The 27,138-nt window shown below is 39.8% G+C and overlaps 1 protein-coding gene across 1 annotated transcript in view; it reads right to left on the bottom strand.

Annotated features, from left to right (window-relative positions):
- The window catches only part of dapk1 (death-associated protein kinase 1), an 85,975-nt gene that overhangs the window by 8,167 nt on the left and 50,670 nt on the right, over window positions 1-27,138 (bottom strand). Inside the window, exons 12-24 of the mRNA XM_031305897.2 lie at window positions 26,086-26,205; window positions 21,389-21,487; window positions 19,919-20,017; window positions 18,336-18,434; window positions 18,012-18,209; window positions 17,256-17,453; window positions 14,240-14,338; window positions 10,214-10,291; window positions 6,717-6,933; window positions 3,172-3,357; window positions 2,329-2,526; window positions 1,526-1,664; window positions 998-1,118 (exon numbers count right to left, since the gene is read on the bottom strand). Coding sequence (XP_031161757.1) covers window positions 998-1,118; window positions 1,526-1,664; window positions 2,329-2,526; window positions 3,172-3,357; window positions 6,717-6,933; window positions 10,214-10,291; window positions 14,240-14,338; window positions 17,256-17,453; window positions 18,012-18,209; window positions 18,336-18,434; window positions 19,919-20,017; window positions 21,389-21,487; window positions 26,086-26,205 — 1,851 coding nt within the window. The remainder of the gene's footprint in view (window positions 1-997; window positions 1,119-1,525; window positions 1,665-2,328; window positions 2,527-3,171; window positions 3,358-6,716; window positions 6,934-10,213; window positions 10,292-14,239; window positions 14,339-17,255; window positions 17,454-18,011; window positions 18,210-18,335; window positions 18,435-19,918; window positions 20,018-21,388; window positions 21,488-26,085; window positions 26,206-27,138) is intronic.

A 27,138-nucleotide genomic window follows, 5' to 3' on the forward strand; every position in this document is an offset into this window, starting at 1 on the left:
TATTCTTTTTATCCTTCTTATATTTGAATGTGTGACATGCTCCAACAACACCATGACAAATTCCTTGTATGTGCAACGTACTTGGCAATAAAGCCTTGATTCTGATTCTGATTCTTTGCACACCAGAAATGTGTCTGACGCGGCGCTGCTGCTGCTAGCCTTGTCTGAACACAGGTATGTTTCCCATTGATAAATATATACTGATTTGATTACAGCAAAGACAACGTCGGCAGTATTGACGGCAAAATAGGCTACAGAATATTATGTTATGTACTGTATTGACAGGTGCAACATTTGAAAATCGATAATTACTTATTATCTTTTTGAATTACATGTATATCTGCATTTTATGTCAAAACCTAGAGACTTTCAAACATCAACATGTCATTTATTAATATGTATTTGTGTCAAAAAATGACATAAACATGTTTTTGTATTCTATTTTGCCTGGAAACGCTGAAACGTGAAAAATAGCCGTTGGTTCTATTTCTAGCATGCACGCGTTTTGAGACGTGCATGTCACGCAGGCAGTGTGTAAGCTCTGACCGGTTAGCATGGGAGCCGAAATAAAAACGGACACGCCACGCAGCTGACACACTCACGCCATGCACCCAGTGTGAAGCCGGCCTTAAATGTTTATTATATGTTTATTTTTGATACAAGAAAGCAGAGGACATCATAGGAAAGTTTTTGGCTCCTTCACACTTACTATGAATTAAGAAAAACAAGATTCTTAAGGACATTTTGTTACTTTCAACCACGTAAATAGAGTATTTTCATACAAATACTGTCCATTTTTGATTTATTAAATTGTACTGTGTGCACATGCTTTCAAAGTCTTCTAAATACAAACAAAACTCAGGATAGTCAAAGTTATAAGGAGAGAAAACAGAGAAAACAGGTGTGTGTGTGTGTATGTATGTGTGTGTGTATGTGTGTGTGTGTGTGTGTGTGTGTGTGTGTGTGTGTGTGTGTGTGTGTGTGTGTGTGTGCTCACAGAGATGACGTTGGCACGAAGCTCCTGCAGGTGACTCCTCAGCAGCTTCACTTCTTTGGAGTTTGAGGCTCCGGCATCCATCACAAACAATTTGTCACTGATCTGCAGGTCTACCCCAAACCTGAAAACAAAGAAACACACAGCACCATTTTAAAAACTTAAATCTCTTTACAGGAGTACTGACATGTATACGAAGGACCATCCCTTGTATACTAAAAAGTTGGGAAACAGTATGCAACATGCAGACATTTTAAACATTGTCAAACAAGTGTAAATACCATCAACAACATTAATCACAGCAGCATTCTATTCATGTAATTTCAGCAACTATGGTGTCTTATTTTCTTCTCCATAGCAGCGATTGCTGAGGCTCATGGATACTGTAGTATTAACTTGACATAGCAAGAAGACTTGCTTTAAGTTTATTACAGAACCATTTGCCTCTGTCAGAGCTAGTTAATAAAATAAAATAAATAACAACAAAATAATCTACATGTCCCTCTTGTGTGCTGTGGTTTGAGACCCAACCTGTTCCTGACTTCCTTAAGCAGCACTTTCTCCTTGTCGTAGGTGAACTCTCCAGAGAAAGCTCTCGGGACGTCAGCGAGGTCGGCATGCGTCGCCACCAGGACGACGGTGAGAGGCTGCTGGATCCGACCTCCAAAAGCTGGAAAAGACAGGAAAACACACATTTTGTTTCTAGTTTTTACACTAGTTTATATACAAACACAAAACAATATGACAACAGCCAGCAGATTCTATGTGTTCCTACACATACCTACTGTAAGTTCAATGACTTTTCAATGACTTTCAAGGTATTGTTTAGTGAAATGTAATGACTCAAAGTTGCCATGTTTTCTAGGGAGACCAATATGATAAAAATTTACATTTCACAAAGGCCATGATCTTTACTGACGAAAGTCTCTGTTAACGCCAGTAACATTGTAGCCCAAAGACTGTTGTCAGGTAAAAACGTAAATCTCTTTACAGGAGTACTGAGCTATATGAAGGATTTGTATTTTAAAAAGACACATTCTCTCAACAGCGATCTATTACTGAGATTATTCTCAAGTCCAGTTAAACGCACTAATACAACCAAGATAATAATTAGTGTTTTGCTCAAATGTTTTTTTTTGTTTTTTTTTACCTGAGTTGCATTACAATCATTTTTTCCCTGTACGTAAATTGGTAATAACCTCAAATATTTGAGTGTATTTTAAGATAATAAGGATATTTTTTTTTTTTTTTTATTCGATTGTCCATTTATCCACTAATGCAGTCATGAATATGACTTAGAATGGTCACATCCTTCTCGCCCTCCCTGTCCTTACCGATGTTGTCCTGTGGCAGGTTGAGGGCCTTCAGCAGGTTCAGCCAGTAGGTGATGTGTCCCAGCTGGGTCTCGTACGACTCCTCCAGGCTGAACAGGACCAGGTGGATCGCTGTCGTGTCGTTGGCTGCAAAGTAGTCGTAGGAGCAGTAATAGACTGGGTTCCCCGAAAACTCCCACACGCTGAACTCTCCCACACCTACAGAGAGGGAAATAAGTGACATGAGCAGCCTATTAATATTGTATTGCACTGAGTGTTTTTACTTTTAATACTGCAAGTACATTTTCCTGATTATACTTGCATACTTTTACTTAAAGTCAGCAACATTTTCAATGCAGGACAGAGTATTTCCACCGTGTGGTGTAAGTACTTTTACTTAAGTCAGGGGTGTCAAACTCAATTTCAGGGGCCACACTGGAAAATAAGAATCATATCAAGGGCCAGATTTTAAGTTTATAGACATGCTTTTATTTGAGAGAAAAGTCAAATATATTTGACTGTATTACTGCATGTCATATAGTCTTCTCAGTTACAGTTTGGTCCTAAAAAATTCAACCAAAAAGTTCCTCATTGCAAAAAGCGCCCAAAAAAGTGAAAAAAGCCAAAAGACAAAAGATGTCAGAAAAAGCGGCAAAGAACGTCGTAAAAAGAAGCAAAAAAGTGGCAAAAAACGTAAAAAAAGTGCGATCGACAACGTGATGGGCCAAAATTTAATGGGAACCTAAATTGATATGCGGGCCTGATCAAAGTCTGCGAGGGGCCGGATTTGGCCCGCAGGCCTCGAGTTTGACACCTGTGACTTAAGTAAAGGATCGGAATACTTCCTCCACCACTGGTTCTCACCATGGATGTTGCTGTGCTGGATGTCGATGGCCTTTGTGGCCTGTTCGTCAGCTGAGGACAGAGCGTTGTGGACGGGGGAGAAGACCTCCAGGACACCTTTGGTCAGGCTGGGCTCGAACATCATGCTGCGACTCCGCACGCTCACGTTCTCACAGCCAGGGTACAAGTTGGTAATACTCGCCGACACTAAACATAGAGGAAGAGGGGATGAAAACTGTTTGCAATGTCTGAAGGGTCAGATTTAGATATACTGTATTTAGATGATATTTTATAAAAAAAAAAAAAACATTTCTGCATCAGGAGAGAATTTTCATGCATCACACATTTCAACATGGATTTATGCATCTTTTATTTTGTTTCTAAATCAAATTCAAAACAGCTTCTAGCTACAACCTAAGGAAAAAGTTGCTTAGATATGTTATCAATTCTCAACTGATAAAATATATAACGTCAGAGCAAATGTTTTACAAATTTCAATTGTACTTGTGTGTGTTAATAAACACTTGAATGTTGAAATATTTCAGATTGTTATTATCTGTAAAAAGAACAAAGTGAGCTCAAGTCTTCATGACTCCAACTCTACTAGAATAGTATAGCAATAGATCTGCATCCAGTCTTATTTTTCACCTAATCATTGCACACTTGCAAACACATGGGGGTGCTATTTTATTGCAAATAAATCCACTATGCAGACATAATATTTGGATTGTATTCACACTCTGTAGGACCACACCTACAGTGTGTTTTATATGGTCTTGAACATCGTTTTTGCTGTAGTTCTGTATTTGTTTAGGTCAATACACAATACTACACTGTTTTGTAACCTGTCTTTATACAAAGTAAATCATTTTGTGAAAGGTTTCCAATTCCAGCATGAGGAATTTCTGCAGATGGATTTCGACAGGGTTTTTTTTTTTATAAATTGCAGCCAGTTGATGTTCTCAGTCCTAACCAATCAGCCAAAAACAGAATTAAAAAGAACACATGTTGAGTAGTTTCAGGCAACTGAATAGTCAGGCAAACACAGTAAAATGACAGCTGCAAAGCATCAAATGACAAAATGTCAGCTGAAATCCAGGCCTCTCACTTGTTGTTTCGAGATATCTTTCTACGTAAGCAACAAAAAGGATGAGAAAAATGTTAGGGTATATGAAAAATTGACTTGATGCCATATTGGTTTTCTGGTGTTAGGTCAGGCAGCCTTTTTTAATAATGGCAGCTGCTGTAGGTTTGGACTTCAGGGAGGCAAAGGTGCTCATACGTCTGTGTCAACACCTTTCCTCTTTATGACAGGACTGAGTGTCTTACAAAAAAGGGCGATTTATAAGAACCTCAAGCTGTATTCACAATATCTCTTCAATGTTCAGTGATGTTTTACATATTACTAAAGTGAATGAATAAAATAAAATCCGTCTTTCTCAATTAACTGAAGCATGAACAACCTGAAAGGTCAGAAATCAATGCAGAGTGCAGAACACGTTCAGGTGTTTTGTGGCCAACAGTATCATAAAGTTACAGATATTGACACTAGACGAAAGTAAATATGCATTTACGGTGCCAGAATTCAACTTTCGACTTACAAAAGAACAGAATTGATGCTTGATCTAAAAGAACGAGACAAATGGACATCATGACAGCTACTTGTTCCCTCTCAGCTCTGCTTCTTTGTGTTTCACTGTGGACTCTTGTCACGTATCGCTGCAGATATAACACAGAGTCAATAAAGGCCGTTACTGAATTCAGCTAGAATAGGAAGAATGAGAAAAAAAGCTCTCTCAACCCTTCTGCAGGTCTGACAGAGGCTGCAGATTTCCAGATAGCATAGAGGATGGGATCGGTAACACTATACAGCTCACGTAACTGACCATTATCTGAGCGAGCATCATGTCTGTCTAGGAGGTAATGGCTCTGAGCGGCGCAAAATAGAGCGGTTTAAGGAAACACAATGGCATGTATGTGTGTGTGTGTGTGTGTGTGTGTGTGTGTGTGTGTGTGTGAGGGAGGGCAGATTGTGCAAGAGTGTTTTGTTCACTACACTGAACATGTCAGGGAGTCAACGTCAGGAGCAGTAAAGGGTTATTGGAGTAATGGGGTTACCACTAGGTTAAGCAGGGCAATGTTTCTAGTTTGTAACCTTTTTTTGTGATTATAGCATCTTTCAAATTTGTCTTTTTGTTTGTATAAGAATGAGACATCCTGCTGTATTACGGATGCTTTCTATACTTTGCTTTCAGCCCATTCATTTCCGTGTCAGATCCGTGAAAGTGGGGAAGTGTGTTACTGGCATGTCACCCACACTTTTATCTTTTTTGATACTCTCCCCAGTCATAAATTCTACACAGAAATCCTACATATCTACACATAAAGCCTGCACACAGGGGCTCTAAACTGGATGGCAAACAGAAGATAATTATTGGAAATACTATGCAGCTAACTGTAAAATTTAACATTTTGTTATTCTGCAAGCCTTCTTAAATGTAACCGCTCATGTAGAAAATTTAAAAAGGAATTGCAAACCACTTACAATGTAAGTCAACTGCATGCTATATTTAACTTCTCAAAAGTTTTGACCAGGCTGGGGTTGGCCTACAAATGATATCATATACATGATAAACTCTGTAAGATAATGGAAAATGAACAGCCTTTAGAGACTTTTCTTTACCTTTTATACTGAGTTGGCTTGGCCCTTTATTATTTCTGTGTGTATTAGGCCTTTGTAGACAATGTTACAAATCAATGAGAAGGTCTGATTTTAAAGCAATGGATTTTTCACATAATTAATTTTTTGGATTAATCAAAAACATCAGATTTTGTCCATAAACAGTTTTTCTGTGGAAATCTGTACATCACCATGTATTGTATTTCAATATTGTGACATACATATACATACACTACACAATGATAGAAGAATATCGGCCCTCCCTAATCCAAACCAAAAGGGCCTGCACTGCTCTGCTTTTTACATGGGGACATGGAGACGCAGTGTGCACAGAGGGGAGGGGCTGTGTGTGTGTGTGTGTGTGTGTGTGTGTGTGTGTGCTTCGCTCATTGTAAACCAACCAATCAGTGCGCAGCTCATCTAGATATTCATGAGCATACCATATAAGGGAGAAAACCTCTTGTTTCATTCTAGGGCTATTTCACAGGGTTACATTAGTGCGCATAGAACAGCACCTGGGCCATTTTCAGCCCAACCAATGTTACATACCCTATTAGGAGACCTTAAGGAACAGTGTGAAATACCCTATATAACCATTATATCACCATTTAAGGATGGAAGAACATCATCATCAGCACCAGTTTGCCAAGATTTTTCCAGGTAAATTCTGGTGGAATTTATCTTTGGTGGATAAATACGCCAACCATATGTCATGATGAACAATGAATGTCTGAAAAGGGGAACAAGCATTAAATGAACACTGTTGCTATGCACTGAATATTATGGAAAATTAATTATTCTGGCCTGGTTTTGGCAGAATAAATCACTCTGGTCCTCGGCAGGTGAAAGCTTGTGAGGGATTATCTCAACTTCGTCTGTCACCTACCAGCAGGTTTCGAGTTGATGGGGGAGTTGGGGTGGCGGGTTGTATTGGTCATGCGTGTCCTCTTCCTCCTGAAGAAGCTGCGCAGGATGCCACATTTCAAAGACTCCAGCAGGGTGCTCTTCCCTGCTCCGGAGTGTCCAAACAGCTTCAGCTTTATCCTGGGCTGGACGGTCTGAGTAGGCCGCAGCTGCTGGATGTAGCTCAGTTTGTGGTTGTCCTGACCCAACAACAAAAAAAGGGATTCATACTGTACATACTGTATCTTCTTTTGAAAAAAATCCAAACACACCAGACATAGTAGCGCTTGCAGAACAAATTGTATTTCATGTTTATACACATCAACCAAAAAAATTAGCTTACATGTGTTGGGCATAGAGGAACAGCGACACAAGCAAGTCACGTGTTGAGTGGTTGATGTTGTTGTTCTTAAAGTGGCCATATTATGCTCATTTTCAGGTTCATAATTGTAATTTGAGATTGTATCAGAATAGGTTTACATGGTTTAATTTTCAAAAAACACCATATTTTTGTTGTACTGCACATTGCTGCAGCTCCTCTTTTCACCCTGTGTCAGGTGTCTGTTTTAGCTACAGAGTGAAACCTCTCAACTTCTGTAAGATCTTTGTTGTCAGTCGCACATGCGCAGCAGTTAGGCAAGGATTACATGAGCTAGCTAGGTGTTTCTGCAACTTTGGCCTGTACAAGGCAGGATTAGCCGGGAGACTTCTTATAAATGAGGGCGCACTTCCAACTTTGTGTGGAATACCTGCAGAACAGGTAGAACATGTAAGTAGTTCTATACAATTTATTTTGTAGATTAGGGTGAATTTGTGTGTGTTGTAGCAGTGTTTTGTCATTGAGAACGATCTAGCATGCTAGGGCTAGCATGCTAACGGTTAGCCCCCTAGGCCCCTCGTCTCGGCTAGTGATGTAGAAAGCCGTGCAGATTTTGACCAGCTCACCCGGAGGCTGAAGGCAGGACACATTCAGAAACCCGTATCTCACTCAAAACAGCATGGATGTTTTTTTTTTTTTTCAAAGTTTGTTTGCGTGTGGAAGCACCAGAGACACAAAATAACACCCCAAATCCCAGAAAAAGTGATTTTTTCATAATATGGGCACTTTAATGCCTTGTAGCTGAGAATGTGTCTAGTGTTGTGCTTTAAACAAGTGAATTATTCTTTGTTTTAGTGTCCATCCTCCTAATATTATTTATCCAACCACTTATCTAACAAAGTTGAACTGTGTAAAACAGGGGTCTTCAACGGTTTTTTTTAAGCCAAGGACCCCTTAACTGAAAGAAAGACGAGCAGGGACCCCCTACTACGTATATTGTATAAAATTGAGTTGCATAATAAACTGGGCCTACAATAATGCGTAGGGCGGCCTAAAGCATTTACACATACCTTTTTATGGTGCCCTACAATAATAAGCTATTAAAATAATTTTTTACATATTCATATATCATCATGTTTTAATGTCAAACACACAGTGAATCCATAAGCTTAACTGATGGCTACCATAGTGGCTACCTTACAGGCCAGTAAGCGTATCATCAATGTTGAGGTTGTTGTTGTTTTACGAATATGCCGATTTATCTTTGCTAATATGTTGGATTCATGTTGATATTTTCAGACATATTTTTAATTTTTTGGGACAAAAACTTTCAAAAAAGTATTAAACAATAATTTGGCGGCCCCCCTGCAATGACTCTGAGGACCCCCTGTTGAAGATCACTGGTGTAAAAGAATAAAGCACGCTGTACACTCAGATATGTAAAAAACGAAAGACATTTTTTGTAATTCTGCCAATTCAACAGTGTTAACATAAAATACACTTTTTTTAACCATCCAACAGATGAGTCATGTACCAGAAGTGGCTTCAAAGATTGTGAGTGGTTGCGTGGGATATGAAAGCACCCCCTACTCCCACCAGGGTCATGTTAATACATTCAATAAATAAAGTTCAATACGTTTCAATAAGTGTGATTCACATCTGAGCAGAATACAACTTATCTATATTTTCTCTTTAGAAGTTAGAGGACGAGAACTGTGGGTTTTTTTCTTCCTCGCTGGGTTCTTGGGAAGTCAAAACTAGCATCAATGTGCCAAAGAGTCTTAAATTAGCTCAGCATATGCAGAGGATGACTGTTTTCACAGTTGCTGCTGTCATGTTTTCACGCTGTGCACTGAATCTCAGCAGGTTTTCTGGAAAAATGTATTAGAGGAGAAGTTGGTAACATTTAGCTTTAGGTAAAAACTGTGTTCTAGTGGTGTGACTCGAGTTAGAATGGGCACACTAGAATGAACACCTGGTGCAAACAGAAAAGCTTAATGTCATGTAACTAGGTGTTTAGTCCTGTCGTGTTGAAGTGCCTTTCAGCAAGACACTGAAGCCCAACCAGTTCATTTAATATACTTTAAAGGGATAGTCTGGATATTTTGATGTGAAAACTCAGAGAAGGTACTCCGTCTATTACATACAGTAGATAGCAGTTGGCATGTCCCCAGTTTGGAGAAACAGACCGGAGTACTGACACGGATGTAAAGCAATGTAATGCTGTGGACGGGGGCAGCAGCTAAACGTATTTTAGCCACCTTAAAAAAAGGCCCACATAAAAAAAACTATTTATCAATTTAAGTGTACGCTATATTTATACTTTCTTCACTGCTTTACCTTGCTGTCAGATATTTTAAAGGGTTAGTTTGGATTCACCAAAAGTCACACAAGAACACAAACAAACTAACCGATCGAGGCAGCGGTAGACCAGCAACTCCTGTGTTCTGTGAGATAAAATGACTGTTTTTGTCAAAGGAGTCTGGTGGCTTTGAAGAGCTCAAAGATGGCTATACCGGCTTCAGTTTCCAGTCGAAAAGGGCCAGCTGACGGCAAGGTGAAGCGGTGAAAATATTCTAAATATAGTGTACACTTAAACCAATATTGATCTTTTTAGGTGGCTAAAATACATTTCGCTGCTGCCCGAACTATCCCTCCTATATGGTTTGAGTTCTGTTGTGTTGAAGTGCCTCTGAGCAAGACACTGAAGCCCAGCCAGTTCATTCAATATACTTTTAGTCAGTCAAAAGGCTAAAATGTAACATGTAAACATCCACAAAGCATTATAAAATTCTGAAGCTAATTTCTAACGTTCTATAAGCTACTAGTTGTGTTATTGTCAAAAACAGTACCTCAAAACTAACACATAGATGAGTAGTATTTGTTTATTGTTTTTGAAGAGAAAAAACTTTCAGCTACTGTATAATTTATATAATCTTTTCTACCTGTATGTTGGGTAAAGTGCCGCCACAAAATGTCTAAAAATGCTGAAATCTAACACCTTACTGTTGCATACGTCTCTCTCCACACCTCTGCACTGAAATAAACCAAGTGTGATGAGTGTTTGTGAAACCTGCTTTTGTGTCAAATCTTTTCTATCCCCCTCATTAGATTTAAATAATAAACCATTTATTGATAGGCTTAGTTGTGTCGTATTTTACCTTTTTAAGCTTTCCCAACAGAGAAACAATGAGTTCATGTTGATCAGTATGAGCCAAATCTTCTGCTGTCTTTCCATCCTGAGAGAGAAAAAGAAAGGGATAAATAAATGCATGAGAAATCTTGAGCAAACAGATAATCCCTTACATTTTGTTTGTTGTGAGTGTACGCTCAAGTGTTTCTAATACACATCTTTGTTGACATTTCATTTAGGAAGCCTAACATCTCAGGGCTTTTTAGTCTTGTCATTTTTAGAACAAGGAATCACACTGCACTTACTGTACGTACATACAGTATGTTAATAATAATAGAAACATTTAACTGTATTGTACGGTATGATGTTTGCTGATCAGGCCAAACACACAAACACAGTTTTGACATGATTATGGTTAAAGTAGGGTGTTGTGTGTGAACTGCACAGCATGTGAGATTCAAGCAGCTTTGCCAAATCACAAGAAGATAGTGATCACTTATTTTTCAAAGAGAGACAACCAGAAAAGGGTCAGGCTGACTTTTCTGTTCTGCCTTTTCAGAGTCAATTTTTAGCCACTTCTTTGAGGTGTTTATTGATGTAGAGGACGAGAATTATTTCTTGGGCTACCTGGATATTTTGCCTAAAGTGACATCACTTGAGGCAAATTTCTCCACAACACCAGTAAAAATACTTTCATGTGAGAAATCTGTGGAACTTCTTTTCATGCAGATGATTTCAGTAGTTTAACTTCAGCTGCAGAGTTCAGCACACACACACACACACACACACACACACACACACACACACACACACACACACACACACACACACACACACACAATGTGTGCACTCTTTTCCACTCTACAACTGCCCTAATTTGTTACTCTCTCTCAACACAGAAACACTAAAATCCCAACAAGTTTCATGTCTCTTTTGGTAGTGCAGCCATCTGTCACCGTCCGGCTCTGGCTGCTGCTCCACAGGGAAATCTGCTCGACAGCCTGAAACGCCCACTGAGCGCTTCCTACTTCTGCAGACCATTACAGCAAAGGATGTTCAACTGGCTTTGTTATGAAAATATACTAATTACAGATTGTTTTATCTAGAAGAAAGAAAAGAATATCACTTTCTAACTTTATTCTCTTCTTAGTTTTAGTATTTATTTGGCTCTCTGCTCTCTGATAAGGTCACATAATATTATATGGGCAGAAAACTGACCTTTAAGTTGTTTGGCTAAATGTCAAAAATGTAATAAAAATGTAATAAAAATGTAATAAATGAAGTGCAGCTCAAACCATCTGAGTCCACTGAGTGTGATTTAAATGTGAGTAATTTTATGGGGCTCGCTCTTACAGATGGCAGGGTGTTACGACTATTACTATCAGCGCTTAGCAACTGGCAGATGATGTGAACGACTGGTGTTATGTTGGCCACAAAATTAATATTAGATATTAGATCATCTAGTATCTCTGCTTTAGATTAAATTGAATTCAATATGTGTTTATGATGTGATTATATACAAGGCAGAGCAACAGGGGAAGATGAGAGAAGGATGATTACATACACCAGAGGCTGAAAATAAAATTCAAACTCACAATGCTAGCTCACCCTACTGAGTCACAAATGTATTCTTTCAGTATTCAATGACACATTAAAACAGAGAAAATTATAGAAATTGAGACTTGAGGTTGTCCTCCCAAACCTGGTCCACAAAAACACGCTGACCACAGGCCATTGGATTATGAATAATACATCTCTATATGTGCTTTTGCCAGATTAAACATGCATAGCACATCAGCTGCCATACAATATTAACAGGTAGAGAATGCAAAGAGAGAGAAAGAAACCTCAGTGTGGGACATCAGGCACTGGAGCCTTTAAAAAAAATGCCTTTCAATAACTGATAATCTAAATAAAAGCAGACAAAAAAGATATTTGCTCACCAGATCAAAAGGGAAATGGTGCCTTAGTGCCACAATTAAATTACAAGGAAATCAACTCTGAGACATCTTCCTAGGGCTTCCTATTACAGGATTTTTTAAAAGCCAGATGGGTGAGAAGGACAATTACAAAGAATACTCGAAATTGACCAGATTGAGTCCAGGTTTGAGTTATGACAATATGAACGACACAGTGTGCAGTTTCTGATGTGATTCAGATGAGTAAATTTAGAGGAAAGATGATGTTACAGGTGAAGAATTACGCTTAGTAGTCAAACAAGCCTTCAAGAGGTTTGTGAGTTAATCTAATAAGATTACATGAGACTCCCAGATCGGACTTCACAATAGATTAATGATCAAACTTTTTTTATATATATATAGGAAAGTGATAAAACAAATGATCTATTGGCTCTTTGAACATGGGTAAAATGAACCCATGTGTTGGGGCTACAGGAGAAATATCAGCTGACAGAGTGGAGGTTATAAACACCAGGAGGAGCAAAGTGTTTTATGTAAAGCATCTAAAATCATTGGACATGAACTACTCCTACCCATACTCAGAGGTCAAACACACTCGTACCCAGAGGAAATGAGTGAAGCTCGTCTCTGACTCCTCGTAGCAACTCTGCTCTCTTTGTGATCCTGAACCGTTTGATAAAAGCTCGGATAGCCTGCGGCTGTTGGAGCCTCAATGCTTCACCTGCTGTTCAGACTCTGCTGAAACAACTCAATAAAGTCATGAAATGTACGAGTTTCCTTAAGGACTCTTGACACAACCTCTGCATAAACACTTGTTTTTCATGACTGCATTTACTACTTCATTGTACATTATAATAAACATGAGAATGAGAATAAAGGAGAAATCCCTGGTACATTTAGTTTATGTGAATTCATTTAAAATTGACTGAAATATAAAAACACATACTTATGAGTGCAGTGGATGTACTGAATTTAAAATATACATTCTTAATATTTTTGTCCTGAAAGAAATTTTAGTTACCCTTTATTTTACAGGTCCATCATTTCTTAATTATTGCCCAATAATTTTCTAGAAATAACTGCAATTTGGAACTAATTACAGGACAGTGCCTCTGATTGATTAATTAATTCAAACGTATTTCTTCAAGAGTCTTTTAGTCAGTGCACAGCGGTAAAGGCAAGCATAAAATTCACCATATCTGAAGGGTACAGTTTACAAAAATGAATGCATAGCATTTATGCATAGCAAGTATTTATTTATTTAGCTTTGAGACTCCAACGTTTCTAAAGATACCAAATATTCTTGGCTGTATTACATAACATTTTTAATAAAAAAAATAAACAAATCTTTTGTATCTGATGTAATGGTGTAGCTATAAAAACGGACACCTTGGGTTTGAATATTTCAAAACTATGAGCCACTAATGTACTCAGAGGAAAAAACTGTTGTCAAAACTTTGAAGCTACCTAAAGGGAAATTTAGGATTAGAGAGGTTTTGTCAATTTCAAAAATAAAAAGTAAGGAAACCCATTCCGATTTTTAAGCTTTAAACCCACAGAGGCAGAGATTGTAGAAAAGAAAGGTGGTGCAGCTCAGTATCAGGAGGGCCCTGCTAATAATGAATTCCTGCAGATTAAATCCAGTTACAGTAAGTCAAAAAGCTTCCATCAGTTTTTCTACTTTTATTAAGTATAAAAAGTGAGCAGTGACTCTGCAGTCATGCAGGACACTACCAACTCACCAACAAAGGAGCCATTATTTGAACAAATAGAGACAGAGATGTTTTCAGTTTGTATGAGCTATGTCATGTAAGCTGTTCATTTCATTCAACCATGGCCAAAGCTCTCAGAAGATTCATATGATAAAAATCTATCATGGAGGCAAATCCTCTCTACGTACTAATGTATTCAGCTCTACTGAGAGCAGCAGTGTTCAAATAAAAAATAAACCGCTTACAGCGTAATTAATCAAAATGCCAAAACGCTGGACTGGATTTTTACTGAAATTGTTTTCACAGTTGCCTGCAGTGCCTGAGATAAATTCTCCTCATAACGCATTATGACATATGTTTAGCTCCTGTTTTGTTTTAAGTGAAGGAAACCAGTGAAAAGCAGAAAGCTGTGCAGTGACTTACATTGGTGACGGCGTCAATGTTGGCTCCAGCCAGGCAGAGATGGCGGACAACCTCAAGGCTCCCGTTGTTCGCAGCCATGTGGAGGGGAGTTCTGCCATACTGGATAAAGAGTGAAAAACAGGAATAATTTTTTGGTTTGACGTCTACAGCCTACGATGTAAAAAAAACTGTAATTGGCTACATCACAGAATATTTTTGTTAAGTTTCATATCAAGTGGAAAATGGATAAAGATCCCACAGGATGAGGCATGGCTGTTAGATACAGGGGAGCTCAGCTATGGAACAGGTATATTAACAATGCATTTTTTCAGTCAACTTCTGTCAAGAATTATAAAAAGAGGCTTAAGCCCTTTCTGATTAACCAAACTTAACTATCTGTATTGATTTGAACTATTCATATCACATTTTGTTTAGCCTTGCTGTCTGTCATTTCTACTTAGACATACACACATCAGTCCACATATCCTCATTTTATCTATATTATTGTAATTTATTTTATGCCTTTGATGTTTATGTAGCCAACCTTATGCTTTTATTTTTTTAATTCAGTGCTTACTTGTGTTCAATTTGTTGTTTTTGCTATATTATTCCTCTCTTCCTTATGAGACTCCTTCTTTAAGCCCATAGGGGTTTTCTTAATCTCACCTGCACAATCTTTATTTTTTATTATTTAACTTTTTGTGTTATTGTTGTCTTGATTTTATTGTGCAAAATAAACAAATTGAAGAATTATCTGGTCCACCTTATATAATCAAAAATGGACGCAAAAGCCGAAGTTATACTGCACCCACATAGTATACATTTTGTCATCTGCCCATGTCTGTGAAGGTCCGTGCGATGCTACACAGATGTGTTCACGTGTTTGTCGGCTTGTACAAATCCGTATATCTTTGTGAACATGGGTAGACAATGACATTTATGTCACACAGACCCTCACAGACGCAGAGAGTACAACTTGTGCTTCAAGGTAAAGTCACATTACATTTTCGTTAACTGAAATTGCCCAGCACTTGGCTAGGAAACGTTTGCTTAAATAGGCTTCAAAAGAAGTGGAATGGGAGGCGGCGGTGAATATTCGTAGGACAAAAATGTAATATGACTGTACCTTTACTTAACCTGCTGCTACTGTGACGTGGAAATCAGCAAAAAAAAATGGCTAAATGGACAATTATGGCTTGTTATATAGCTAATAACTTGTGTTATGGCCTCTGTTTGACTGGTAGAAAGGTGCTCCGGTGAGGGTTATGATAAATAAAACTTGTAATCAGAGCAGGAGCACTGTGTTGTGTTCACACTGCACTCTGTAGTTTCCATAATGGCAGTAATAATCGCTAACCATCACTATTTTTGACCACAATATAGTCTATAGTAAACCCCAAATACAGACACACCTCTATAAAAGTTTTCTGTGCCAGAAGACCAAAAAAAGGCGTTGGAAAATATCAATACCCTCTACAGAATACGCTTGTTGGAAGGAAGCGTTCCAATCAATTCCCTTTTGTCACAACTTAAAACAAGAAGGCTTTCATCCTGTTTTATTTTGCTGTAAACACAACAGGAGACATTTTCAAATTTCACCCTCCTCATTTTCCTCCCTAGAGTCTGCAGCAGACAGTGAAGACAAATCCAGGCACAGACTCAGCAATGTGTGATATGCTGCTTCAGAAAACAAAACAAAAACAAGGAGAAGCTGAAAATAATGAATAAATCAAAACATATCTGGCAGTGCTGTCTGCTTCTGATGCACATCACTTCCCTGAACTATTCTGGGGAAAAAATGTTTCTGTTTCGAGGGCTACCAGCGTTGAAGAAAAGCAATCCTGTCACAGAACACATTAAAATAGATGGCGTCAAAATAGAAAGTAAAAAGGCAGAAACATTTGTGGGATGTCGTACCTGGCAGAGAGGCAAATATAGATGGGCTCTTCAGCCAAATATAAACTAGGTACTGTACATGAGAACTCCCTTAAAAAGGACCTGTTCATCCAAACAACAAAAAAAGCTGCTTAGTTTGCAAATATCAGACCATTTTCAGGCCAAAAAAATGCTCACAGATTTTCAATGTGAGCTCAAATCAGTTCTGAATTTTAACTACTACTACTACAATAAATATACCTTCACTAAATATTTTTATAAGCAATATACTGAATGCAGGATTTATGAGGCCACTCAAGATTAGAATGGATCACACAGCAAAAATCCTCAGGCTGCATGCAGCATGCATTTCCAGAAATCCCTTTAATCCCTTTAATATGTTTGCTTTCTATGTTTGTTTATCCATCTGTTTGGCCTGTAGTTAGCTCCAGTTTAGCCTGGATGGAACAGCTAACACTACATGGCCAAAAGTATGTGACTGTTAAAACATGTCATTTTAGTCAGCGTTCCAGTTCATCCCAAAGGTGTTTGATGGGATTGAGGTCAGGGTTCTGTGCAGGCCAGTCAGATTCTTCAGCACCAAACTGGAAAAAAAAACATTTCTTCTCTACTCTTCTCAACAATTTAGAGTCAACCCATCAAGGTAGTGAAATGCATCATGTAATGCTACTTATGCTGTTATTTTTGGTGCTTAATTCTACTAGCAGCTTTTGGTTAAATATTTGCTAGCTTGCTAAACAGGAAAATAAAAAGGGTCAGTTTACGCAATATAATATTGGAACCAGAAGCACCCAATGAACCCACAGGAGGATCTGGAAAAACCTAAAGTAATGGTGTAGTAGGTGGTTTAATCCCTGATTCATACCATCCACATGTCAAAGTGTCCTTAAGCAAGACTCTTAACCCCAAATTATTACCCAAAAGTAAGTCACTTTTGATAAAATGTAATGTCATATGATCTCACTTATCATCAGTGGTATGTAGTCATACAGATTGCCAGATCTCAAAACCTGGTTAGACCACTAAAATTAAATTATTTATTCTTTTAACCAATGCTGATATTACAGCCTAATATTAGTCCAGTATTTGGAAGCCATATTCTGAAGAAGCATAGGTGTGGTGGGCAGAGGTTTGTCCTCACCTTGTTGGGCATGTCGAGGCTGGCCTTGGCGCTGCAGATCGCCATGACGACCGGCAGGTTTCCATCCTTACAGGCGATGTGCAGCGGCGTGTTTCCATGGCGATCCTGCTGGTCCAGGTGGCAGTGGTGTCTCAGGAGGCAGCGGACCACTTCAACCTGACACCTCCGTACGGCCAGGTGGAGGGCTGTGTGGCCGTCCTGGAGACACACACACACACACACACACACACACACACACACACACACACACACACACACACACACACACACACACACACTGTTAATTCTCAAGTGTCACATTATTGAATTTTGTCGCTTTTCAACACATTTCTGTTCATGTGAAACTAACAGCAGGGTTAAAGTACTTTGAAGAAATGAAGGCTTTCAATCAGTCTGTGATGTCCTGAGAGGTGATATGTACTATGTCTTATTTTTCAAGTGCATCACTAGAGATTGGCCTTTAATCAAAAGATCAAACTGTACTTTAATTTTATTTATGTATTTTTAAAATCTATATTTAGGTGCATTTTTGCATTTACTAGATAGTACCCAGGAGAGAGAGAGAGACAGGAATCCAGTGTAAAGTGCAGAATGACATGCCACAAATGTTTCCAGCCAGACTCAAACCGGGGATGTTGCAATCATAGGGCCAACATATTAAACTTTTTGGCCAGCAGGACGCTCCGTCTGACATGAAAATAAATCGTGCAACCGTTTAAGGAGTGGAACTGAGCTGAAATGTTCAGGTCTGATCACCTTGTCAGTCGCCTCTAGATCGGCCTTGTGCTCCACCAGGCACTCCACAATATCCACAAAGCCCCGAGCAGATGCTGTCAGCAGCGGACTCTCCCCCTCACGGTTCTTTGCGTCCACGTGGCAGCCTGCATGGCAGAGGGCTCGAGCTACTGGCGAGTATCCGTGCCACGCAGCACAATGCAGCGGGGTCTCCTGCTCCTGGAGATGAAAACGTAGAATGCAAAAGACTAAAAACCTTTGGTCCTTTGGTTGAGGAAAGGTCTCTCAAAAAAAAAAAAAAACACTTTCTAATTTTGCTGTATGTGACTGTGTGCATGTGCTTACCCTGTCCGCCAGGTCTGGGTTGGCCCGAATGCTGCACAGATAGCTCACCACATCCACGTTGCCGTAGCGGGCCGCCACATGAAGAGCAGTCTCCCCCGACTAAAGGAGACAACAAAGAATTAATATCAACAAATCATCAGCAGTTCAAATACACTGAAAGGTTTATGTAAACCACAACTTGCAATACAATAAAAAGATGTCTTGAGAGTTTTACGTTTTAAACCAAAAGTTAAAGGTGTGCTAAGCGATGTTGGGTGACGTCACTTCTTGTTGACGTTCAAAGTATTGTCAAACAAAACGGAGGCTAGCTCACCCCTCCCTCCTCCTCATCCCGTCCCTTTCCCCTCCCTTCCGTGCACTAACCCCCCAACCCCCACCCCCAAATCCTTCTTGTCGGTTATTGGCTGGAATGCTGGAAGACGGTTTGTTATGTTTTGTGGTGCAGGATGGCACAGTTTGTTTTTTTTGCCTTTTGTTGTCGGGCTGTCTACAGAGACTGCGTTTTTTACAGTGTGTTGAGGGAACAGGCAGCTAGCGGATAGTGAGGAGATGTTTGATGTATGTGACAAAAAATGTTGTAGCCTAAAAAGGTCTCCTTCCAGGCAGCGCTGCGACCGTTGACTTCAAGGCACCTAACCCTAACCTTAACCCTAACCATTGCCTAATCCTAGCGTCTTCCAGGCAGCGCTGCCTGGAGGGAGATGTTGGGGGCTTAAAACACCGATAAACCCTAAAAAACACGTGACATCACTTAGAGCACCTTTAAGTTTAAAGTGACATCCAAGGATATGATGATTTTCCTGTTCGTCATGCCACTTCCGCTGAGTTAGCCACTTTCCCAAACCTCCACTCAAACAAGGCATTCATACTTCACTGTCCTGTTTATGCAGACACAGGACTCGTTAGAAATCGATCCATCAGCTTTAACTTTATGGCTGCCAGTCAGACGGGAAGCTTGTTAGCAGAGAAGCTGCTTATGTGAAACGACACCCAAGACACTGTGTTCGCTTGTAGGTGGGAGAGTGGACAGCTTAAAATAGCATCTAATGGATCTATGTTGGTGAAAAGAAAAACTTTACAAGAGCTATTTAATTAAGGGGATTAAATAAAAGCACAGAAAATAGGGGGAAAAAAATCACTTTGTTGAAGATGATCCTCAGACAGACGAGGAAACCACCAGCAGGTAAAATGATGGAAGGGTTGGAAAAAATGCTTTTGGGATTTTGCCTGCCCAAGCCAGCTCTGTGATCGAGGTTACACCAGCGTCAAAAGCGCACACGCACACACACACACAAAACATCTCTTTCTCAGCAAGACCTGTTTCTATAGCAACAGCAAATAAGCTGATAAAATGCCAGAGTAACTGGTTTCCTCCCCAGGTGCTTAGTATGGTGTGTGTGTGTGTGTGTGTGTGTGTGTGTGTGTGTGTGTATCTGGGCATTTTGGAGAATCAAAGTAATGCTTCTCAAGAGGTTTGCTGGGTAGGAGTGAGTGAGTAATTGCTGATAGATAACCAAGTGTGGTGAGTAGTAGTAAGTATGTGTGTGCATGTGTATGTGTGAGGAAAAGAGGCACTTGTTCACCTTATCTTGGACATCCAGAGGACATTTCTTGTCATGGAGGAATTTCAGGGTCTCGACATGGCCATGTCTCGCTGCGTAGTAGATAGCATTGGCTCCACTCTGTTCAAAAGAGAAGAAAATTCCAAGATTTATCCCTGACCTTTACTAGAAAATCAAGGTATCCGGGGATGTGTCTGCAGCCCGGTGATATGAACACATGCCCCTAAAATACTGCACAGCATGTTTTCTGACAAAGAGCTTGGAACTATTTGACGATGTGCTAGCATCCTGCCTGCCCCGTTAAAGTATTCTTATACAATTTCGAGCTGTACTCGCCAACTTGTTGTTGTTAAATGTCAGCTAATGGTAACGGTTTAAAACTGAACCTACTAGAAATCTGGTGACAATGTGTCAGTAATTTGCAAATTACTGACACAGATGTCTGTGAGGATTTACAATAAATCAAATGATTCCAGATGTACAAGTACACAACAAGTGTAAGATATGCAGTGAAGGAATTGATCATACTTGAAAAAAAAATTAGGACTACGGTCAATGTATTCAAGTTTAGACTCTACTTTTATAATGCGCTCATGTTGCTACCATCCAAAAGAAAACCACAAGAGAACAAACCTCTCCCCAGGGCTTGGTGATGTGGTGAAATCTATTTTACACTATCAGGTTGGTATGCAGTATATATTACAATGTGGCAAACGTGCAAAATCACACAATAGTTAAACACAGTCTGTTTGACTGTTATGCATTGCATGTATAGACTAGACTGTATAGGATCAATTTTGAGCAAGAACAATCAGTTGATTAATTTAAAAAAATGTAATGCCAACAATTCATTGTTTAGGTCATTTTGTTTGACGAATGCCAAAGTTTCAGTTCCAGTTTCTCCCATGTGAATATTTGCTATGAATTTGTGAATATTTATTTCTCTTTCTCTTCTATGATAGTTAACTAAATATCTTCTGTTAAAGTGGACAAAACAAGACATTTAAAGACGTCACTTGGGAACTTTTTCTCTATGTTTTGACATTTTTTAATCACAATATCATTTAACTGAAAGTCAAATGACCATAATATTGAAGCACGTGAAACACGTTCTTTAGCCAAAACAGTGACAGTAGTGTTTAAGTAAGCATGTTGAATTTATGTAAATAGTTTTTTCTCATTTATTTTGCCAAGCAATTTGTAGTTTACATATTTTTAAGCTGTTCTGTTGGTACAAATGTATGAATTTATGGAAAGATCATGTATCTATCTATCTAAAGGGCTTTTTCATGCTATATAAAACATATGGGTGTACTGCAGCATATGCTAGTCTCTACAGTACTTTGTGCAGTACAGCTGAGTGCAATGAGTTCATGGGCCCATGTATTTATAGTGTAGATAGCCCCCATCATAATCCAAATGACAGACGGTCACATTCTTCTGCTCTGATGCCTGAGCCACACTGATTGGACCGAACAGATGAGTCTTTACCTTGTCATGGGCCTGGATCTCTGCGCCTTTTCTCATCAGCACCTCAATGATCTGAATGTTGCCACAGCCGGCTGCAATCAGGAGGGGAGGAGTCCCATGCTGCAATATACATATATTTCGTTAGTTTTCTGTGACCGTGATGTGTTTGTGTATCTTTTATGTGTGCTAAAGATGGAGCTGTAAATCTCTATCTGACAGCATGTAATTACACATAAAGAATATGTGGACCGTTTTTCTCCCACAGGTTCTTTAAAAAGGCATTCAGGAAATAAATTTGGACGTATCTAAGGTTTCCAGACAGCATGGACGTCTTGTGTTTCTTAGAGTGTCCTACATGTTGAAAGGAATTCAGGTTGAGGTAAAATAAAAGAGGATAGAAGAACATGGCAAGATGACCCTTTCTGAAGCAGTTCCTAAACTTAAATGTAGAACAAAGTTAAGCTCTCTGTCACTATCCGCACTGTTATTCTCCTCCTCCTCGGCATATTACTACTTAATTAATTCTCCCACTCCTCTTTTCCTTTCCATTTTTCTTCTACACTTCACTGAGTTTAATAACATAATGTGCCCCCATCGGCCATCAGCTGTCAGCAACATGTCTCTTTTCCGTTTTCACAACTCATTCTCTCATATAATGTATGCAACAGTGGGTCTTTTTAACTCAGCATAATTTCTGTAATGTCCTCTTTCTCAAAATACATATGAATAAAAACTGAAATATGTGGGAACTGCCACACTTTGAACTTGTCCGTGTTCATCATATCATTAAGAAGTCTAAATTCTAAAAGATATCTGAAGCTTCTGTTGGGGAAATCCTCCGTGTGTCCCTAAAAAGGGTACCAAAATCTGACTCCAATTACTCTTCCCCGCGCATTCTTAAATTGGTTTTACACTGATCCTATACAAGAATCAATGAGACGATAGTACTATTTCGAAAGAGTACATTTTAATTAGTCAAGCATGAGAGTTACAGACACAGATCTGTGGGATCACAAAGCAGAGACTAAGTTTCCCTAGCAACAGACAAATAGTCGGAGCCGGTCCACGTATCTCTTCCTCTGAGTGAGCCCCGTTCTATCCTTTTCCTAAACTCTTATACCCCTCCTCGCTCTGGAGTGTTGTCTTCTTCTCCAGCACAGGGACTGTTATCTTCTCACAACACACGCCAGGGTGGAGGCCACTGTGCTGTGTTGCTTCTTCTTCTGCTCACACAAGCGGTACATTCTGTTCCTGATTCTACTTGTTCACAATGTAATTTTCTCGAGGCCACTGTGACCTTAACTATTTTATAGTTACAGCTTAAGCTAAACCATCTGTGCGTCAGAGTTTCCTTTGTTCGGGGAATGCAGATGTGCCTCGCCCGGAGAACTTTTAACCAACACCTCTATGACTACGTGCAACTTTGTTGCAATGAGCACAAAACACTATCAATTATAATCTCTTAGGCTGGCCACACACTGGCTGCGTCGCATGAGCGTGTCAGCTGTGTGGCGTGTCCGTTTTTATTTTGGCTCCCATGTTAACAGGTTCGAGCTTGCACACTGCTTGTGTGACACGCATGTTTCAAGCGCGGCTCGAGCCGCGCCGAAAACGCGTGCATGCTAGAAATAGAACCAACGCCTATTTTTCACGTGACTCGCAAGCGTGTTGGAAACGTTTCAAGGCAAAATAGAATCGGAGAAGATGTTTATGTCATTTTGACACAAATACATATTAATAAATGACATGTTGATGTTTGAAAGTCTCTAGGTTTGGACATAAATGCAGATATAAATGTAATTTAAAAAAATAATAAATAATTATTGATTTTCAAATATTGCACCTGTCAATACAGAACGAAATATTCGGTAGCCTATTTTGCCGTCAATACTGCCGACGTTGTCTTTGCTGCAATCAAATCAGTATATAGCCATTAATGTCTAAACCGCTGGCAACAAAAGTGAGTACACCCCTATGTTAAATTCCCATAGAGGCAGGCAGATTTTTTAGACATTAATGGCTGTGTGTTGAGTTATTTTGAGGGGACAGCACATTTACACTGTTATACAAGCTGTACACTTAATACTTTACATTGTAGCAAAGTGTAATTTCTTCAGTATTGTCCCATTAAAAGATATAATGAAATATTTACTAAAATGTGAGGGGTGTACTCACTTTTGTGAGATACTGTATATACAGACAAGGCTAGCAGCAGCAGTGCCGCATCAGACACGTTTCTGGTGTGTAAAGACAGAAAAGTCCACGCAGCCGCCACGCAACAGAAACGCTATGCTTACACGACGCAGCCAGTGTTTGGCCGGTCTTATGGAGATTTTGGTCTATTTCTTTCTGTATCACACCTATACCTTTTTAGCATATAATAATCTACAGTCATCAGTCATCCAGGGAAGGGTCAAACTCAAAGGCAACTGGATTATGGTTAAAAGGTGCCCTGAAGACGTTTCGCCTCTCATCCGAGAGACTTCTTCAATGCAGGGAGGAATGCGCAGACATGTGTATTGGAGAAACAAAACAACCATTACACAAACCCATGGCCCACAAAGAAGGGCCAACGCCTCAGGTCAAGACTCAGCATTCATCTAAAGGGTAAAGGACACTCTTTTGAGGACCATCAGGTACACATTATAGACAAAGAGGACGGATGGGTTGGAAAGAGGTGTAAAGGAAGCCATACACACCCAGATAGAGAAACCGTAGCTTAACAGGGGAGGTCAGTGACACCATTTCTCCCCCATTTACAATACTTCCTCTCACCTCTTCCCAGGAAACTAAACACAACACATTTGGCCACATGTGAGAATGCCAACGATGGTCGTCCAGACTTGGCCTTGGCCCAGTCGATATGTCTCCAACGACCATAATGACTGTCGTTACAACAGCAAGGAGCGAAGAACAAAGCAGTATCGATCATCTTGACAATGACCCCACAGAGGTTAAATAACTAGGTTTCCCTACCGACCTAAGAAATCTCTCACAAGAGAGACAAAATGTCTTTTAACCATGTCCAGTTAGTAAAGGAGATTAAATATAAATGGAAAATTGTTTCTTTCTGACTGACTACAGTCTCTTCTGCTCTTCTGTTTAGGATGGTCATAACCAAGAGACATATCTGTTATCTGCCAGTTTTTATACAGTGTCTAATTTCTAAAAGATATCTGAAGGTTCCCAGTCATCCAGGGAAGAGTTAAACTCAAAGGCAACTGGAATATGGTTAAAAGGTGCCCTGAAGATGTTTTGCCTTAGTCTGGCTATCACCAGACTAAGCTCAGTCTTTTAAGATTAAACATTAGTCTGGGGAGTCTGCTCTGTATTTTCTCTGCACAAGAGGCGTGATCAACACAACAACACACAACAATCAATCAGACCAACGATCCGGGTGCTGTAGCAGCGACAGCGGCATCAACGGGTTGCTGCCATGGAGTGCTGCGCTTCAGTGGCCGGCTTGTTGAATGTAAACAAAAAGCTGCTTGGTCGCTTCTCTATCGTCATTGTGTTAAACCTGCCAATAGCGTGCCAGGTGCATAAGCCAGTTTGTGATTGGTTCCCGCAAATTTGTAATGGAAGCAGGACAGATAAACGTACAGGTTTCCAGCCTGAGCTGCAGGGTGAAATCAAATCGCTGGCAGATCGGGCTGGGTTTACCCAGTCTAGTCTCGCCTCTCATCCAAGAGACTTCTTCAATGCAGGGAGGAATGCGCAGACATGTATATTGGAGAAACAAAACAACCATTACACAAACCCATGGTCCACAAAGAAGGGCCAACGCCTCAGGTCAAGACTCAGCAGTTTACATTCATCTAAAGGGTAAAGGACACTCTTTTGAGGACCATCAGGTACACATTTTAGACAGAGAGGACAGATGGGTTGGAAAGAGGTGTAAATGATGCCATATACACCTGGATAGAGAAACCGTAGCTTAACAGGGGAGGTCAGTGACACCATTTCTCCCCCATTTACAATGCTGTCCTCTCACCTCTTCCCAGGAAACTAAACACAACACATTTGGCCACATGTGAGAATGCCAACGATGGTCGTCCAGACTTGGCCTTGGTGGGTGTTTCAACGACCAGTCGATATGTCTCCAACGACCATAATGACTGTCGTTACAACAGCAAGGAGCAAAGAACAAAGCAGTATCGATCATCTTGACAATGACCCCACAGAGGTTAAATAACTAGGTTTCCCTACCGACCTAAGAAATCTCTCACAAGAGAGACAAAATGTCTTTTAACCATGTCCAGTTAGTAAAGGAGATTAAATATAGATGGAAAATTGTTTCTTTCTGGCTGACTACAGTCTCTTCTGCTCTTCTGTTTAGGATGATCATAACCAAGAGACATAACTGTTATCTGCCAGTTTTTATACAGTGTTTACACTTAATGACCGTTTCCGTACTTCTAAGGGAAATTTGCTAATGATCGATGATCTCTTGAGTATAAATAAAGGTTGAATGAATGAATAGTGATGACACTAAACTAATCTGAACTGAAGTCTGCATTAATGAGAAAACGACTGCACTGGATACTTTTAAAGACACGGTACTCCTTAAAATCATGAGGATGAACATTCTGTTCAGTTAGATTTTCTGAGATTTGGAGGTTTTCATTTATTCTAAAAATGACAGAGGAAACATTACACACATCTCAGTAATAATAAATCAATATAAAACGCTATTTCACTATCTCTGCGTTAGTCACCTTATTGGGCTGGTTGACGTCGTAATTGTTTAAGGAGCCGAGCAGATGCTGCAGACCGGGCACGTTGTCATCGTTTATGGCGTGGATGATGGCCTTCATCACAAAGGAGTCCTCCTCGTCCTAGACGGGTGGGAAAGAAAGTTACTCTCCTACTGTTCACAGGATGATGATCTAATCCTGTGAACATTAATCCTGTGAATTCTTTCTATCACATGCTCCCCCGTAAGTCTCTCTTTCATCTTTTTCTCATGCATGGATACACACAGAAACAAACAGACTTTTCTCTTCCATCTGTAGTTCAGGCTCAAACTATACAAAGCCATTTTTTTTCCCCTGTCTGTGATATGATGTGACCCAATAACCTTCAGCCAGAGTCAGCCGGACGGCACAGAAATCAGCTGTGATGCTCTGCTGCACAAAGAGATGAGGAGGAGGGAAGCAAGGCTGATGTGACGTTTGTTCTGCCAAGCGTGACACTGCAGCTACATTCCTCAACATAACCCCACTGCTGGGTGAGCCATGACCAAACCACCTCAGAGGAGCTGCAAACACAACACAAATATGTACGAGCAGCAAACCGCCTGCTGGGGATTCACTGTCAACACAGTTTGAGATTTTTATGTTTTTTGAACATTGTAATTCATGATGGGTAACATTTTCAAAGTAGGCCTCCACTTATGAACCTCTCCAACAGAAGAAGATAACAGTCTCCACATTAAAAGGAGGTTGGTATCCAGAAAATAAAGATGTTCAGCAACTCACAGACAGACTGAAAAAACTAGGGTTGGCAGTGGGAATGACTAATGCTCTTCTGTCCCTTAAAAAACTATTTTGAGGTGTTTTGTAAAGGTGACTAAACCTTATACGCTTGTTACCTTGGCAGGCACTCTCCAAAAAATGTTCTTAACCCACAGTCATCCATTTCCCTTTGAGTTTCTCTCTTTGTTACTTTGTGTTGCAAGGATTAGCCGATTAATTGAAAAGTCGATTGACACAAATGGTTTCAGCTCTACTCGTTTTGCCTTTATTTCAGCCTGAATTAGTTTAGCCACC

Source organism: Sander lucioperca, chromosome 2 (genome assembly GCF_008315115.2).
Source record: "Sander lucioperca isolate FBNREF2018 chromosome 2, SLUC_FBN_1.2, whole genome shotgun sequence".
In the NCBI taxonomy this organism is placed as follows: domain Eukaryota; kingdom Metazoa; phylum Chordata; class Actinopteri; order Perciformes; family Percidae; genus Sander; species Sander lucioperca.